This window comes from Sesamum indicum, unplaced genomic scaffold (assembly GCF_000512975.1).
Source record: "Sesamum indicum cultivar Zhongzhi No. 13 unplaced genomic scaffold, S_indicum_v1.0 scaffold00109, whole genome shotgun sequence".
In the NCBI taxonomy this organism is placed as follows: domain Eukaryota; kingdom Viridiplantae; phylum Streptophyta; class Magnoliopsida; order Lamiales; family Pedaliaceae; genus Sesamum; species Sesamum indicum.
This window is the reverse complement of record NW_011628044.1, coordinates 366,516-385,815: the sequence shown is the minus strand read 5'-3', so window position 1 is coordinate 385,815 and position 19,300 is coordinate 366,516. Positions and strand designations below refer to the sequence as shown.

Genomic DNA, 19,300 nt, shown 5'->3' with positions numbered 1-19,300 from the left:
TGCTCTCCACCAACACCGACACCAGCTTGTTTGACATCTCATGTGCAGAATTTTTAGCTGATCATCACAAAAGCTCTTGTGGATTCATAGACATGTTGAGCGTCCAAGATTTTAATTTCCCTTCTTCTACATTTGATGATTTCCTTCAAAATATTACATCCCATTTAATTCCCCTAGAACCACCGCAGCAGCAACTCTCGTCGCACCCACTCCCTTCGCCGCCCTCCACCCTGCCGGAATATTCTGAGGTGGTCAACACCCCCGCAACACCAAACTCTTCTTCTATCTCTTCTTCTTCAACTGAGGCCGCTCCAAATGATGATTTTAAGAAGAATAAAACTACTGTTGAAGAAGAGGAGGAGGAAGAAGGAGAAGAAGAAGATAATCAAGAAAAGACTAAGAAACAGTAAGCTTTTTATATATCTTTTTTGTCTTTTCTCTTCATTTTATTTTATAAGGGCCATCATCATATTACCTTTTTGTTTATTTTTTTTCTCTTATCCAAGGTTTGCGCCGTAGGTAATAAGATTATTATATGGAAAATCTTTATCAAAGATATGAATAGATCTTGGGGTTAATGGGGTCTCTGTTATGCATGATCTGATTACTGTAAGAAAAATCCAGAGGATTTGATGCTTCATCATCTTTTTTCTTTTTCTATATGTTGTTGTCCTGAGCAAAAAATTAAAGTTGGTGTTTTAATCTGTATACGAGTTTAGGTTGAAACCCAAAAAGAAGAACCAAAAGAGGCAAAGAGAGCCAAGATTTGCTTTCATGACAAAGAGTGAGGTTGATCACTTGGATGACGGTTATAGATGGAGAAAGTACGGCCAGAAAGCTGTGAAGAACAGCCCCTTTCCAAGGTATTCTTTTCACACTACTGATCACATATATACATGTATGTATATGTTTTCCTTCTCTAGCTAATTAATTGATTACTTGTTTGTGATCAAAGGACGTTGCTTAATTAATTTATCTAGAGTTATATATATATATATATATATATATGATCATGGAGACTTATTGGTTGCTTTAAAAGATATCTTGTTTCTTTGTGTGATAGGAGCTATTATCGTTGCACTAGTACAGCATGTGGTGTGAAAAAAAGAGTTGAAAGATCTTCTGAGGATCCATCCATTGTTGTCACAACCTATGAAGGTACACATACACATCCCTGTCCCATTACTCCACGTGGCAGCTTTGGAGTTATGCCGGAAGCCACCACATTCGGTGGTCTTGGTGGCGGAGTAGGAGCGACAGGTGTTAATTCATCCCATTTTGTCACGCCTCATCAAATGCTTCAGTATCAGCAGCAACATCAGCAAGAACCCTATTTTCAGAACTTGTCAGCACCGCTCATGAATTTGAACACTGCCACTAAAAATCCTACCTTTCCTCCACCATTTCAATTAGAAAGACCCTTTTGCCCCTCGCCATCTTCTGTAGCAAGAGACCATGGTCTTCTTCAAGACATGCTGCCATCTAAGATGTTAAAGGAACCAAAGGATGAAGAGTAGAAATTACAAGGGTTTTTGAAGTAATTAATTAATTTTGCCATAGCTAGCTACCATTATATATATATATATATAATTAGTATGTTTTTTTAATTATATATATATGTATGGTGTTCTTTACTGACTCATGATCAATGTGAAGTAATTGGGGTTCTCTCTAATTTATAAATGAACCCATGCACTTGGATCATAGTTAATTACTTAAGACTCCTTAATTAATTTCTATATATATTTCTGTATGATGGATGCATGTAAAATCCAGTACTAGTATAGTTAGATGCAGATGATGAAGGGTCGACTAGCTACCTCTTTTAATCTATGTTCTTTTGTTATTTGTTGTACTAAAATTTTATCTACCAATAGTGACAGAGAAATTAATGGATATTTTGTCTCCCTTTCTTGAGTGATATATATTCCCTTAACAACTTTTGATATATTCTTGTAATTTCTATTAAGTGCATGCAAGTGATGATCATGTGCATTACTCTTTTTGTGTGTGATTTAGGGTTAGGGTTTTCTTGCTTGGTTATATATATATATATTATTATAGTGTTGTAGTGGCTTTAATTCTAGTTGTTTGTTGGAGTGAATGCATGTAATATATATACATATCTCTGAGTGTAGAGAAGAGGAAGCTATGCATGTAATGGGATTGGTGGTTGATGTTGAATTAAGTGAAAACACAGGATGCTTCCATGTACGTACTTGGTTGGATGTGAACACTTTTCCACCATCTTCCGCATGCATAATTAGCTACCAATACCATCCTCACCCGTAACCAAAACTCATCTAAACTACTACTCCAATCACTTAATAATCCAAACATCAACCTGATCTTTCTTTACAGCTAGCCTGATCACAAGTAAGGGTGAAATTTCTAGCCTCATTGAAGGGTCTGAAAACAATTATCAATATCATATCATATCGCGATTGAATAAGAAGCTGGATGATATTGATTCTTGGAGATGCGAGCTGATGAAGTAATGAGGTCCACGCAAAGTTTGGATATCGCAATTTCAGTGATAATTATTCAAGGGTAAAGATGGATTCTGCAGGTTGAAAATTCCATAGGCTTCTTGTTGGTTTCTTGGGTTTAAGAGATAGGAAGACGCTTGTATATGCGTATATTATATATATATAGGGGTTTATTCTCCTAATTGTTCGACTATTGCACCAGCCATGATTTGAAATTTTCATTTTCATCAAAACTATATATAAAAAAGTTTCTATATTTTTTGTTGTATGAAAATACAAATATATGATGCTTTATTTTTCTTGATTTTCCTACCAAATTTTTAGTATTTAATATGTTTAGCTACAAACAAGACTTTAATCCATGACACCAAACCTTACTGGAACGAGAGTTAAAGCAAACATTTTTTGACGTGCCTTTTTTATTCAAAACGTAAAAGGCACGTACATCGCATGTTAATCAGTAGTAGAGGTGTAAAGATTGCAAGTAACTATGTTAGGATCCAAACCAGAATTTATGTAATTTTTCGTCATCTCTAATATGGTTAATTTCAACTTTTGTCCAGTAAATAATAAACAGCTTGTTAGTAAATTAATCTAGTAACCATATGCATACTTTTAAGGTAATGAAATTAAACTTTCCAATGCTTAAACTATGAATTATACATATCGGGTTGTAGAGATTGTTTATTGCTGTAAGAGAAGGCTCTTCCAAATACTATTTATTATTTAGGATAAATTACAATCTCCTCAAATTTGATACAATTATAAATTCTTCCTCGTTATTTGATAAATACAAATACCCTTAATGTTCGATAAAATTATATAACGCTTGTATAGATGTATGAAATTATGAACTTTGCTCTTACTGTATTTTATTATTTTTTCTTTAGAAAAATAAAAATTTACAAAAAGAAAATCAAACCAGATGGATGAAAATTTTTTAAAAATTATACAGAAATTATCATAAAAAATAATTTTTTTAAAAACTAAATAAATTTTTAATTTTTAATCCAAAAATGCATCTTGATCAATCAGCATAAAAAATTAATAAAAACCTAACAGATGGAATTAATTGTTAGACGATCGTTAAAATCAAATAACTTTTCAAATGGAGGAGTATTCGTAATTATACCAATCTCAAGAAAAGTTGTTTTAATTTACCCTATTATTTACAAATGAAACCAACATGTCAAACGAATTTTAATGGCAGCCCAAAACACAGTAGTATTGTATAAAAGTCTGATCATTATTCTATAGTTGAATTGAGTTGAGCAAAATCAGGTTTTGGAGTATATATATATATATATATAGCCTAATATACTTATTTGGAATGAAATGTTCTGTTTCTTGGGGCTTGTGAATCAATTCAACTTAATAATCCTCAAGATGAAGCATAAGCAATGCTAAGCACATTAAGGGAGCTAATCGCAGTTCAAAAATCATAAAGAACAACCAAGTGTTCCAGCATGCGCTCCTGGATTTTCATGCCTTATGTCATTCATGCAATGAGATATCATGAACAAACCACATTGGTACATACGTCATTCACCTCAGCCTAAACTGGTATGATACAAGACGCAGTGGTGCAGTTTACAGAGCTATTGTCCGTCAAAGGCCTCAACCTTGTTCCAGGGGCAAGTGTTCAAATTATGCTTCCACTACCTGCTAAATACCCTATCCAGCAGGAGCTTAGTCTGTCTCTACCCATACCATCAAGTTCCTCTTGAATATAAAGAATATCCATTGCTAGCTCAGAATCTACTATTAACCCATCTGTATATCAAGATAAGTAAATCCAGAGCTGAGAGCAAATACAACAGCACCACTCCTAGTAACCTAAAAGAGAAAAGCTCTGAGTTTATAACATTAGATCATGTAACACTAGAATTCTTTAATGGCAGCACATCCCATAACCACGAAGCCAACACTGAGAAAAGGTCCAGAATGAATCTGCTTATGTCCGGAACTTGATCACTCTCTTCTTTCCCAACTCCATCTCTCAATGTACTTTAGCTTACCCGCTTGAATGCAGCAAGTAACTTCTATTGGCTAATCTGGATCAGGTTCCTGCAGATAAAGCAAAAATAAATGTTTGCTGGGAAAACAAAACAAAACATCAATCCAAGAAATTCACCAAACTTTGGTATTGGATATAAAGATAACATGATTCTTTTTTCTTTATCTTTATATTAGTATCCAAAAATACTTTAAAGAACGAAAGACCGGGCAAGAATAGTCCTTCCAATTAACAAAAGCAGGAACCTGAATTTTTAGTCTTCCACATCCATTCCTGAGATGCCTGGACACCCTATGAAACAGGATATAAGACATTGCAAAGTAAGAGTATGAAAACCAGCAATAAATAAATGTAAATTTCCCAACTCTAACCTGCTGATATCGAGCTGGATCATTAACCGAACCAGTGCCTGCAGGTATTTGTGCATAGCCAAGTTCCTGATCCAAAAGTCAAGAATTTATAAATCAGCTTTAGTTTTAAAAAATTGGGCAATTACAAACCCGCCAAGCTCTGAAACACGCAGAGTTTGGCATGTAATACAAAGGCAGGTAGCAACCACAAGAAGGATCTCAAACCTCATATCACATATCTTATGCTAGCAAACCATAATGTTGCAACATTTGTGAAGCAATCATTTATGCTTATTAAAGCTCAAGCGCCCACAATGAAGTAGAGAGACAATGCAATACACAGAAAAGGACGATAATCAAAGATATAAAACATAGAACACCAAAAGATGCCACCTGCCTTAGTAAATCATTTTAAATGGTTCAAGAATTGGGCTAGTGACCCATATGCATTCATGCTATAGTACAAAGGTACAGGTGCATCTTGTATACTTTTTAAGCCCTAAAAGGATACAGTTCTCAGAATAAATATCAAAAGCAAACACAAAGTTCAGCTTGATAGCAAATATGATGAGGGAGATTCTCAGTTTAGTTAAGACACATTGGTTTCAAAGAAGCAAATTATTTCCAAACAACTAGACCGAAATAATAAATTATCTGGTCATTTATACCTTAGCACCTTGTTTGGCAGAAAGTCCAGGAACCTGATACTGAAATATTTAACACATAGTGTAAGGAATGCAACTGTAAAATTTCAAACATCAAGCATGGATGCATAACAAAACTGACCGAAGATTGAGATGTCTGCTGCAATGGCTTGGTCTGGTTGTGAAGCTGTGCATGATGTGGAACTTGAGGGTGTATTTGCATCTGAGGAGTCTGTTGTATGGATGGTCCTGGTGGGTGAGACTGAACTTGGGAATGTTGGTTAAGCGGCTTCTGTTGTTGCTGTTGCTGATGCCGTTCATATAGTGTCAACTCTTCAGGTTTCTCCCACTGCGGTAACCAAATGATAATAAGAAGGCATATACTTCTGAATAAATCATGTATAGATGATAAGCATTTACCTTGCTTTCACCAGTCAAGCTGTTATAGTAGTACTTGTATCCATCAGGAGACATATGCTCAGTCCAATTACAGTTAACCGGAGCAACAGCAGGACCCATGGCTTGGGCAGTGGGTGAGGCAGAAGTAGTACTAGCTAAATCTCCTGCTGGCTGCATCCCAGGGGTATTGGCTATAGGCTGTGACAAAGTTCCAGCCCAAGGAGACTGGCCAAACAAAAACAGTTTCTTTATGATAAGCACCCCATTACTACAGCAAAATTAAGTGGTAACAGGAAAATGGGACATAACAGTTTTAACTGTCAAATACACTGGCAAAAGTTGAATTCTAAGTAATGCTGTTGGTGAGTCATAGAATCGTATACGTTGTACATTCATTTACTAAAAGATCTCCTTATATCTCAAAATCAGGCAAATGGGCTTTATACTATAGACTACATTACCCCGACTCAATAACATTTACAATGTGGATGGCAAATGCCAAATTCAACATATGTGCCAATGTTTGACCAAAATGTGGTACTGAAATTTCCTTCCAACACAACACTGCTAAAGAATAACCCTGAATTATTTTCAAGTTTCAAATATTGATACCTGCTGTTTAGCAGCTAGTGGACCCTGTTGAGCTGCTAAATTCTGATTTGCTGGTTGTAGCTGCTGCATCTGCTGTTGCAGCTGATTTAAGGCTTGTTGTGATGACTGGAATGTAGCCTGTAGTGTTTGTTTCTGTTGTGACAGCATTTGAGCCAACTGTGATGGTGATTGGGAAAGAGGTTGAAGCTGCTGAGCAGGGGGTTGTTGATTTGCCATCCCAGGACCTTGTCCAGGAGCAGTTGATGCATTATGCTGCACTTGAGTCTGGGGAACCGACAGCTGACCATTCTGTCCTGGTAACTGTGACAGTGGAGTCTGACTATAAGGAGCTTGGCTAGCAGCGTAAGGTGTCTGCACTTGACCAGGTTGTATGTGTGACCCCTGCAAGTTTTGAACATTGGAGAAAGATGCTGCATTTAATGGCTGCGAGTGCAAGGAAGATGGCAAATGCTGTGGTGACTGAAAAGGTTTCTGTACAGGTGATATTTTTGAGCCAAATGATGGCACTAGTGACAAAGACTGGTTATAATTCTGGCATGAAAATTCATCAAAAACAAAGAACGGAAAGAACGAAAGGAATCAGCTCAGTTTTTCAGAATATCAGTCACATTCACAGTAAACCTACATTTTTCCACTTACCAGCTGTGAAATAGTAGCAGAAGAAACAGTAGGTCCAGGAAGTGAACCATCAGCATTGCCAGGAAGGCCTCCAATAGGACCCTGAGAGTTGACAAGAAAATATAAGAAATCCTTGGAAGTGGCAAGAAAACAGCCATGCTCCATATACAATTCCAAAATTTCTTCATGCCGGACTCGAATACAAACAAAATGCTAAAGTAAAGGAAACAAACACCAACATGCCAATATAATAAATGCACAAACTGTGAAACACTTATAATACACTGTGGTTCCAACGTCTGCTTACCACTAGTATTCTTTAGACATAATTAAGTTTAAAGAGCAGCAAACATATGGAAATAATGCATCCAGAAAAAAAAAGCAAGCCCATACTGAAACCACAGAAATTTTTGGACACAATAAAAAATGGGCTAAAATGCATAACCCCCCCCCCTCCCGCCCCCATGTTTCTTAAACGTAGCTCAATCGCCCCTCTCCATTAAATCTTACCTAACATCGTTAATTTTTATTATAAAATGACCATTATACCCTTACTTAATATATATTATTTCTTATTTAAATGACTCTTGGATCATCTTTGATCAAATAGATTGTTAGATCTAATCAATTAATCTCAACCATTAGATTTTAAAAAAAATGAAACGTCTAGATTCAACAAATTATTTAACTTATATTATATATAAATAATTAAAAATTAAAAAAATATATTATTATTTTATATATGAAAAAAACTAACTCCCCTGCCCCACCCCCACCCCCACCCCGCCGGCGGCTCAAATCTTTAAACCGTCGGATCTCTGCAAATGCTTTACCAAAATGAGTGAGGCTGCTCTCGTTAGAATCGTCTTGAAGAGACGAGTCTGATGATGGTTGTCTAAGACCGAGATTCATCCGGATGGCAACGAATCGACGACAAACAAGTTTGGCGGTCATGAGCCCAGTCTCTCCAGTTGACGAAAACTCAAATTGAAGGTATGAAAATATTCCTCTTGAAGAGAGGATTCGAATGGTACCGCTGGCAATCGAAAACTGTCGGTACTCTAAGTTCCGGCGAAAAGGGGGCGAAAAATGCATTTTATCCTTAATTTTAATGAACTTATTTATTGATTATAGTTACTTTTATTTTTTTTAATTAACTTAATTATTAGATATTTAATTATAATTTTGTTTGATATATATATTGGATATCTTTTTTCTTTTAAATATATACAATACTAATTTAAATATAAATATCATTTATAAAAAATAATATAATTAATAAAATATTTAACCTAAATACTAATTAAAATTTAGTATATTATTTAAAATTATTTTTTAAAATTAATATATAAAATATTTTTTATAAATTTAGTATATTATTTAAAAATATTCATTTTTCTTTTAAATACACCCATTAAAAATATTTAACCTAAATTTGAAAAATAAAATTTAGTATATTAAAATTATTTTTTATAAAATTTAGGACATTTTTATTTTTTTTGTACTTTATATTTATAAATATATTTTTAAGAAATTTTGAAATAAAAAAATAATGTATATAAATATGTATAAAAAATATATTTTTATCTTTTTGGTATTCTTAAAAATTTTTGAAATAAAAAACAATGAGGTATAATTTTTATAATGTAATAAATTTATATATAATTTATTTAATAATTTAGTCATAATGGCAAAAAAAATGCACACAAAAACAAGGCAAAAAAAACCTTATTTTATTATGTAGACATATAAACGGTATTTTAGTCCAAATAACATAAAACATTGACCAAAACAGCAGAAACAGACAACCAAGCGCACCACCCTTGCGTTCATATCACTTCCCCTCAATTGTTAACACAATGGGGTTTTTTTGCTATTTCCAAAACACAAGGGGGTTTTAGCTTTTTCAACAAAACACGGGGAGATAAAATGCATTTTAGCCTAAAAAATGTCACATTCTAGCATGCTGTTGCGACCAAGAAGATTCGCTATATAAAATGCTCAGGAAAAAAGGTAATTACTGGAGCTGAGGAGACAGCCATATGTCCAGATCGAGCAGGAAACTGACTACCAAAACCATGATTGCCAACATGAGAATCCGGCCCTAGGTTTTGCGGGCTCACCGGAGGCCAGGAATTAGAAGGAATGGGGCCACTAAGTGGCATACCACGATCTGGCACTGACCTATATTTGAGTATAATATAAAAAAGGTCAAGATCAATATCAGAAAACCAGAAAATTTAAATGCTAAAAGTTCAACAATATCAACTAGAAACTAATCATAAGCATTTACCTGATCCCAGGGGCAGAAAAACGAGGACCGAAACCAGGTCCACCAAAAGTGGGACCCCCTCTACTATAGGATAAAAAGAAAATTGAATGAGATGCACAAAGTCACTAAGGCATCAGGATCTTAATACATAAAACAGCCAGAAATCATAATTAAGGGTCTACCAGATATCACACCTAAGCAAAATGCAAAATAAAACATTTCTTTCAGACCACAACATGTTTCATGAGCATGGATGAGTAAGCACCCAGAACGATAAGATAAACCCGAAAAATCAAACAAGTCACCATGCGATCTGAAAAAGTAAAAGAACAAAAAACTAGAGTTTGTGCAAAGCTACCTCGACTCCCCAGGCCTGGGCCTTTTAGGATCAGCAAATCTAACAGTTAATGGCTGATCACAACCCTGCGATTAAAGAACCAGAGGACATACAAATTGATCATAATTGATTATAATAGGGAATCGAAATCAGAGCACCATTAAGAAGATGAAAAAAGCTTACTCTCATAGTATATGTTCCATTAAGTGCATTTATGGCTGCTTGTGCCATCTCTCTTTGAGAGTACTTGACAAATCCACATCCTTCAAACGTTTGTACCATGAATTAGGAGGGCGAGAGAGAGATAGATAGATAGATAGATAGATATAGAGAGAGACAGAAATAGAAAATGTCAAATCTGAAATGTCAGTGCCAGCCATAGGTCATACATCCCATCATTAGGGCACCATAGTAAAGTAACATAAAGGACAAGGATTTTCTTCCCCTCTTTATGGACTCTAGCCATGAGTTAGTCTTGTTCTTGAATTGGGGAAGATACCTAAAGTGGCTGCCTTCTCAAGTATTTATTAGAAAATCAAAACATGGCCACAGAAAAATGAAAGGGCACGTACCACGGCTCTGCTTCATTTCATCACGCATAAGATAGACATCTTCAACTCTACCATAAGGGGAGAAAATCTGGAGGAGATAAACCAGTAGAACCAGTCATTCAGATTGTTCCTTCAAGTGAAATTCTGCTCTCCCAAAATAATAGTAATAGTGTACAAATATTATTATGAGGAACTTGATTCAAAAGATAACCCAAAAGAAATGATGGCAAAATTACACTATTGTGTGTTATTAGATTTCTTGATCAAATGTAGTGATCAAGGACTAAAGAATCATAAAGCAGAAAACCTAGACTACTCCATCAAACAAAAGAATAGGGAAATAAAATATGCATGTGAATAGGAAGTTCCTTCGTCCCAAAACCCTCATAACATCAAGCGTTCTATGTAATCATAGAAGGTAGATATCAACAAGGTTATGTTTTAAAACAACAAAGAGAGGGGCTTCGAGCAACAGAACATACTTCTTCAACCTCCTTCTCAGTTGCTTGTTTGTTCAATGACCCAACAAACAACTTGTATTCAGTTGCACCTGCAATCAGGTAAAAGACCAGAAAAAAGATATAAAAAAAAAAACTAGTACACCACATATTACAGACATATCTCACAGCAGAGAGTTGATGGCAAGAAGAATATTTCACAAAGGAATTATCTAAGCATCAAAAAAGAACAAAAATATCACAAAATACCAAGTCGTTCTCGCTCTCCATCCGCATATCTGACTTGGATAGGACCCACTCCCTGTGTAACTCATAAATAAATAAGAAATATGGGAGGCCAAGTTATCAGCAGAAGAAAACTGAGCAGAAAGATATACCCCTGGTAATGTATACTGGTTATGCAGTGCTCTAATGGCTCTATCAGCCTCTTCAGAAGAAGCATACTTAATGAAACAGCATCCTGCGTAGGCCAAAAGTTGGTATCCAGATTTTATCAAGATATTCTACCTTCACCCCAAGTTAAAACACAGTTGCAGTAACAGTAAATCTCAAAATAAATCATTTTGGGTACTGACTGAAGCTCAAAGTTCTAATTTAGTCTAGGTGCATCATGTGTATGTAGATGCAGTCAACGGATTGAGACACAAAACCACAGCACTCCAAGGTCCACACTTCACATGTTAAACAACCAACATCTTCGGAACACCAAAGAAGAAGGCACTTTGGCTGCCGACCTTACATCTTTACGTAGCTTAAGACCAGATACGGAGACCAGAAAGGAAGTTAACCACAGCAAAAAATTACCTTAACCACCACAAAAAATTATAGTGCCTCCACAATATTTAATGTTCTAAATTCTACCTTAATCATCAACAAAAATTAAAGTGCCACCACAATACTGAATGATCTCAAATTCAACAATCATAACAAGATAACTTTGTATACAACTAGTCAACCACACACCAAGGGCCTCAATACTATTAATTTGTCAGAGAACATTATCATTAGGATAGAAGAACCATAGAAAGGGAAAGATTAAAAAATAATAATCGAAAAGTGATACTATTATATTATATATAGGCAAAAACAAGAAAAAATTAAAGCGCAATCCAGGCCAGAGCCTTCAGCTTAGGCAACAAATTGATTGATCTCAGGAAAATATAAGATTGTCCAATGTAATGTCGACAGCAAATCAATTGATGGACAGGACTACTTGCCTGCCATATCTCACATAAATCCATGAGCATCCACAACAAAAGGATCAGAACATATAATATTTATCATGGCACATTGGCCATTGTAGACTATGATTGCACTGACAACTTCTGACAAGCAACTTTTAGAAATACTAGCAAATTAACTTCTATCACTACACCACCAACAAGAACGTCTGGAACAGTTTAAAAAATAATGCCCATGCGCCCTAACTGAAAGAAAATGGCATCACTTAATTGTATACACTAAGTATTAGACAGATTTATCTTTCTTATAATTTTAGAATCACTCTGCATAAGCCAATAAACCAAGTCATCTAATAGAAAAGAATTCAGAAATATGCCATGCCTGGGCCGTAGCACAAAGAGCACACCATATGTATCAAATCACATACCAGAGGAATGCTGGTGAGCTAAGAAGAAAATAGAATAATCATTGTAATCCAACCAACCCAATGTACATAATGCAAGAAAAATATAATCACCAAATGGACATTGATAATATATGGAATCATAGCGAAACACAAAAAAACCACATAACTCATAGCATATGTCTGAACAAAAGAAATCCATTCATTCACCACAAGAGTCGCCTGAAACAGTTCGAAATGCCATGAAAACTACTTGGGAACACGAACCCTCGTATCTCCCATACCCCACAAGAGGAAACGAACAAGAAAACTATGAAGGCAATCCGTGCAACAGAAAAACTAATATAAACAATGAAACCATAGATGATTAATTGATGAAGAAAAACTAAATAACAGCGTTAAGCAAACAGTGAAATATCAAGTAAAGAGGAGTGCCAGCATAAGTTGGATATTCACCAGCTATAAGCTCACAACTACAACAAGTGCCTATCCAACAAGGCATACAGAAACCTTTTTCTGCAGGGGCAAAAAGTATCCATCGCCTTTCTCTGATCACATGGATATTAAAGGGTAATGAAAATGAATCAATGGACCCACTCCTGGATTCCAACAAAAATTCAAAGAAGCAATTCCCATCTATAAAATATGCTAGGTATAGAACTAGCCAGAGTGTCTGCATTCTTACATACACAACAGGATCAAAGGATAGGGGGGAGATGATAAATTCAGTCACAGTTGAAACTGACAAGAAAAAGTAAAATTAGTAAATCCAAGGTTTTCCATCAATATTTAAGAAGTGCTCTTGCAAAACCAAGCATCGGCTGTCAACAATCCGTAATATGAAAAATGAAATGCAGAAGAAAACATCCAACCACATGTTCCCTTAGTAACTCCACAGACAGAAGAGTGGAATTTCAAGCACATAAAAGATCTCCAAATTGAGATTAGAACATGTCATGTGTAAAACTATTTAGCTTGATCTCCCATCATACGCAAGCTGTTGCATCATGGAGCATAAATTATATAATAGACGATAAATCAACATTATAACAAAATTAAGTAACTGTCTAGATCAATATATCAAAATATATCCGGAGTCGCTGAATGCACAACTCTAGATCTACTAATTATAGTTCCATGTTCCTCGAAACTTTTAGCATTGCGATGAACCCAAATTAGCCAGCTCACATGCACGTGAACTCATACCCAAAACTCCTACATACACATCTTCCGCAGCATGACAAGAAGAAAGAAGTAAAGAGAACAACCTCTCGACATATTGGCTTTTGCCTCAAAAATGTAGATATCATCCAGACATCCAAATAGCCATCCATTATTCTACCAGTATAGCTCAGATCACATCCAATCAACATAATCAAAAGGTTGCAGCTCATCTTCACTTGAGCACATGGTTTTGAACATAAAATGCATCAAAGCAAAGAGCCAAATCTATTACTAATGACTCGTGTGAAACCAGGAAGCTAGTAAAACAGATAACACGGAATCTTGATTATCTAAAGTTCCAGCAACCTATGTAACATCCACAAGATATGTATGGCATTGAGATTAAACATAGTGCAGATGAGTCAATCCATTACCAAGCATAATTTTAGGCTAAACCAAACAATATATATCAGCAAGAGCGTCAATAGGATAACACGGTAGCACACTGTCTCACAGAAAATTGGTCCAAGGATCAAAGAACAACCTCGCCAGTATTGATTAACTAGTCAGTTCAAATCACAATCTAGAGCGATTTATAACGCTGATAGGCATGTCCCACAACACAGAAGTTAAGCGGTAACTGTACTCCATACACCATTTTCCAAGCAAACAAGTACGTGATTTTGATAAAGTACCAGAGTTTGGCAGGTAATAGTAGAAACAGCACAACTTTGCCACAACCCATTGAAGAATGAGTTAAATTGCTCAGACATATAAAAAGAGGAATTAGTGCTATGCTGGAGCGAAATGCAAAGCGTATTGTTTCCAACATAAGTTAAACCACACTCCAACACCAATTATGTCCATCACTTCCTAACGACTCAATGCTCTATAATTATGTTTACAATTGGCATGATCCAACCAACTACATTCAAGTGATGGATATATCACACATGGATTAGCACCCACAAGGCAATAAACAATTCAATCTCATCAAATAGCTTGGAGATGAAGATGAGATAACTAGTAGTTTAAACTCATATCAGCCCATTTGACTGATCATTCCATAACATTTCCAAAATCTAACCCCAGCTTATGAAGAACCAAGTCATTCAAAGACATCCAAGAAGGTGAAAAAACGACTGATTTACAAAGAATATTCTAAAGCCGTTCATGAGAACTTAACATCGTATTGCTGTCTCCCTTGTACAACAACAGATTTTCTGGCACAACTTAGTGGAAAGAAAAATAAATGCTGTCCTAGACTATGCCACAACTCAAGAGGGTACGTAAACGCGAAATCTATTTTTTGCTGATCACTATACATGGATCAATTTATAGAATGTCTTCTTCTTGGATGATGGAGTATGAACAGAAAAGATGAGGGCGAATGAACAACTGACGAGAAACATAAGGTTAACATTGGCTTCCTTCAGCACCCCAAAGGACCTGAAAAGAAATTTACATAAAACATATAATTGCGTAAGACGCAGCACAGCACATACCTTGTTGTTGTCCAGTTCTCTTATCCTTGATCAAAGCAACTTCTAGAACGCGTCCATGTTTGTCAAATAGGGGTCGTATCTAGAATCATCAGACCAAAATATCAAGCTAGAATACACAGTAAAAAAGATTAGCAAACTTAGATTAACACATTGGATAAACTGGAAGTGTATGCTATTACAATAAAAACTTGAACATCCACTGTTTCTTCAATGGGATAAGTTTATGCAAGCTTGATTTATCATATCAAAAGAGAAGCCTTTACTATTACGAAAGTAAATTGAAAATACATCAACTAAGTTGTCTTCCAAACTGGATAAACCCCTGGAAATGTTATAAATACACTACTACAAAAACCAAGATATTGATCTGCTCATCAATAAAACAACAGAATCAGTTCTTCCTAGGAACTGAAGGAATGGTGCTATACAGAATTTTCATGAAACAGAAACATAGGACATAATCATAATGCAAAAAAATCCTTAAAAAATCACTGCTGGAGCTTGAATTAAGCACTTTCAGGGAGAGATTTTGCTCCAACTTACATCTTCTTCAGTTGCTGTCCTTGGTACAGATCCAACAAAAAGTTTGGCAAAACTAGCTCCTTCTCTGTCTGGAGAAAAGTGAAAGAATAGTGATAAATGGAACTAATCTATGACCAGTAGGTAGCAGCAAACCAAGAGCGATAAGTTAGAAAGCCATGCAACAAGAGTATACGGATACAAAGTAGCTTAAAAATATATCACCACTTGAAAAGTTCTAAAGCATTCATAATAATACAAACAGGTCACAAAAAATAGATATCATCAAGAATCAAAATGACAATGAAAATATGAAAAGAGTTCTAAAAGGTGAGAGAATAAAAGCTGGAACCTCATGATATCCAATTAAACTTCACTGCCAAAAATTAGTCGATGTTCCCAAATATTAAAGAAACGGATCTTCAAAAAGTTCAAGGCTAGTATTAAGCTTAACAGCACCCTGTTACTTAATTTATCTTTCAGCTCAACGCTTCCGGAAATCAAACTTATTCTGTACTTCAATATCATACCCGTTGTATTCTACCATTATGAAATGATCCAACAGTAATTTCAAATTATTGTCTTAATTCCACTAAATAAAAGAAAACAAACTACAGCAGAAGTCACTTAGTTTCTAGACATAATTGGCAGTACTGTTATTTCAATAAGTTCCAATAGAAACAACTAGGCAGACAACATCTTATGAAAACAAACAAAATCCAGCAATATCCATATTGGACTTATTTACAAAACGCAACAAGTACTATCTATATCAATTCCAATAAAAACAACTAGCCCACATATCTGATAAAAACAAACCATAAAATCCAGCAGTAAGCCATAGTTAACTTATTTACAAAATACTGCAAGTAATTATGGTATATAAAATAAACTTTAGAAATAATGTCAGAGTCTCATGCTAATTTTAACAACTCACTGGACATGAAAGTATCATCAAATGTAAAACAAATTCAAAATTTTAAGCTAGAACATAGTAAAACATCAAAAATCCATAAAAGATACCTGGGGATCTTTCTCTACTGGAGAAAGGGTACCCTCGCTTCTGGCCTGTCAGAGGAGGTGGTGGCATGTGGTAATTATCCAAACCAAACCGTCCACCATCACTGCCAGTACCGCTCATCGGTCGATATCCTCCACCCTCCCTGCCTCCACCACCAATCCGGCCAAACCCTCCACCATCACCGCCTCCGCCACCCAATGGCAGAAACCCTCCACCATCACCGCCGCCGCCTGATGGCCTAAACCCTCCTCCATCCCTAACTCCAGCACCCATCGCCGGAAATCCATCACCACCCATCGGTCGAAGCCCCCCTCCACCTCGAAACCCTCTTCCACCACTGCCTCCCACCGGTCCAAACGCCTCCCCACCAACCGTGGGTCGAAACCCTCCCATTCCATCACCAATTGGTCTCAACCCTCCGCCTCCATCACCACCAGGTGGCGGAGGGTAGCTCGGGGGACTATCAAAAGGCCTGTGGTTTTCCCTTCCACCACCGCTACCCGAGAATCCGCTGCGATAGCTACGGGGACTGTTGCGCCCTCCTTCCCCACCTCGGTAATTGTCCTGGCGGTGGTGGTGGAACGGAGGGGCGCCCCCGCGGGAGTGCCTGCCGCTTGAATTATAGTGATGGGGGTCTTCGCTGCTGTTGCTGTATCTATCGCCGCCTCTATGCCTATCGAACTTATCCATGGAAGTACAAAATCGGAATAAACCCTAACCCTTCTATCCTAAAGAATTGAAGACGAAGATTTGTAAAGAGGAACGGGTGAGTGAGCGAGCTCCGCAGCAAACCCAATAATAATGAAAATGATTGCCCGTGCCGGTGAGGATTATCTATGCATCCCACGCAACGACACCGTTTAACTCCATCCCGCTTTCTGAAATCATAATTGTTGTTTATGAGAACATCAAGTCGTGAATTACTAATTTATCCCTTGGAAGAAAATACTACCAAAAAGAATTAACTTAATGGGCTGCAACAAGCACGTGTTTATCGGGCCGTATGTCAGCCCAGTAACATAATTAGCTGATTCGACAAGGCCCAACATCCTAGAAAATGGGCTCTGAAAGAGATATTTAAATTTGATCTGGATGTAGAATAATAGCCAAGAAATAGTTTTTGGTGAGGGAATCTGCAAAGGTACTTTAGGTAGATTTGTTTTTTGGAAGTGGGAACAGACAGACGCCTGCATAAAAGTGAAACGACAAAAGAGAATGCCTAAATTATTCATTGAAAAAGTGTAATTGCCTCTTCAGACCTCGGAATCTTCACTTTTACATGAACACGAGATGACTGAACAATGGCAGAGCAGAGTTTCTGAGTTTGTGTTAGTGTTAGGTGGAATAAAGAAAATGGGATGAAGCATGTGATTGTGGGGTGTGGGTGTGTGTTGTTTCATTGGATCTAATGCATGTTCTTGGTTGGTTAATTTTCTCCAACACATCAGATTCAGAATCCCAGTACGATGATGATATTGTTGTTGGTTGTTAGCTATGTGATGATGCAGTAGATCTATTTTCTTGGCATTTTCAATTTTTCATGACTATCTGTGTATGTTTTCTTAATTAGAACGGGTCATGATTCGTGAATTTGTGCAGTTAGGTGAAATTTAGTTTTCAGATAATAAATGTTGTCCTCGCATCAATTCGAGTGTAAATAATTTACAAAAGATGCGATCAAAAAATTTTGACGGATATAATAAAATCTTTTAAATTTGAATACTCTTAATATATTATTTTAATTGCGATATTTAATGCAGGGATGTGTCCAAAATTAAAAATTCAAAATGATCAAACAAGATTTTATATTTATATATTAAAGTTGCTAGTTTGGGTTTATATTAGCACGTTGACGGAAGACATTAAAATAACTGAAGGATCAATATATACTAGAAAATCAAAATTTTTATATACTTGAAAGAAAAAATAATAGAGTTTTGCCCCTCTTAGATCCGTCAGTGATTTAATAAGTTATAAAAAAAATTCTTAGTTTTTTCTTCATTTTAATTCTTACCGATCGACCCAACAAAAACTACTTTAAAGGACCTAACTGTTTGTGTTTTTATTTCAATTTTCAACTTTAAGTGAAAATTTTATATGTTTTTAAGTTTGTATTAGATTTCATGTTAAATAAAATTGTATTTGGGTTAGTTTGTGAAATTTTATAATGAATTATGGTATCAAATTAATATATTTTGAATGACAATATATATAAATAAATATATTGTTACTTTAATTACTATTTACAAAACTGAAACAACACAAACAATAACGCCCTAACTTTGTGGAGACAATCATATTCATCTCAAATTTTAGTATAGAAGGTGGTAAAATATCAGTAGGTTTTCTACACAATCAGCTGCTTCTAATACTACGAGCCATGAATCCATCCACAAAATTTGACCTTTTTCATTAATTTTGATATGTATAATTACATCTTTGAAGTAGATACTTAATACTTACATGAATCTACATTATTTTTTACTGTGTCAAGAAAAAACTTGAGTGTCTGAAGGAAGAGTAGAAAACTGTTGAGGTTTGAAGATCCATGAGAAATCAATGATTACCCAGAACTTTAGGAAAATCCCACAAATTCATCATCCAGAAAAATTTTATGGTTTCCCTTTTATCCCAAAAAAGTTGACAACTTTTTGCAAAAAGAAATACTCTCACTCCCTATTATCACTATAAGACGCCTGCTAAACTCCAAAATCTACGACTCTGCCTCTCTATATCACCCCCCCCCCCCCACCCCCCCC

At 35.8% G+C, this 19,300-nt stretch overlaps 2 protein-coding genes across 6 annotated transcripts; one reads left to right on the top strand and one right to left on the bottom strand.

The window, feature by feature from the left end:
- Positions 1-2: 2 nt before the first annotated feature.
- Positions 3-1,951, top strand: LOC105178875 (probable WRKY transcription factor 48; the record flags this gene model as incomplete). The annotated part of the gene is made up of 3 exons (XM_011102442.2): positions 3-406; positions 720-863; positions 1,064-1,951. Coding segments are annotated over 3 exons (1,002 nt in total), but the record flags the coding sequence as incomplete, so codon positions are not given.
- Positions 1,952-3,931: 1,980 nt separating this feature from the next.
- On the bottom strand, positions 3,932-17,405 carry LOC105178873 (flowering time control protein FCA). Of its 5 annotated transcripts, none has more exons than XM_011102438.2 (19): positions 16,544-17,405; positions 15,545-15,612; positions 15,002-15,080; positions 11,125-11,207; positions 10,997-11,048; positions 10,772-10,839; positions 10,311-10,377; positions 9,922-10,001; positions 9,760-9,824; positions 9,423-9,482; positions 9,151-9,313; positions 7,151-7,231; positions 6,512-6,892; positions 5,921-6,124; positions 5,643-5,849; positions 5,525-5,563; positions 4,878-4,943; positions 4,752-4,797; positions 3,932-4,556 (listed from the first exon to the last, which is right to left on the bottom strand). In XM_011102438.2, the coding sequence occupies exons 1-19, from the start codon at positions 17,229-17,231 to the stop codon at positions 4,549-4,551; spliced, it is 2,505 nt and encodes an 834-aa protein (XP_011100740.1). In that variant the 5' UTR covers positions 17,232-17,405; the 3' UTR covers positions 3,932-4,548. The 5 variants fall into 5 exon arrangements, with proteins under 5 accessions (XP_011100740.1, XP_011100741.1, XP_011100739.1 ...); XM_011102439.2 differs by having other exon boundaries at positions 4,752-4,788; positions 9,423-9,485; positions 16,544-17,404; XM_011102437.2 differs by having other exon boundaries at positions 9,423-9,485; positions 16,544-17,403.
- Positions 17,406-19,300: the final 1,895 nt, after the last annotated feature.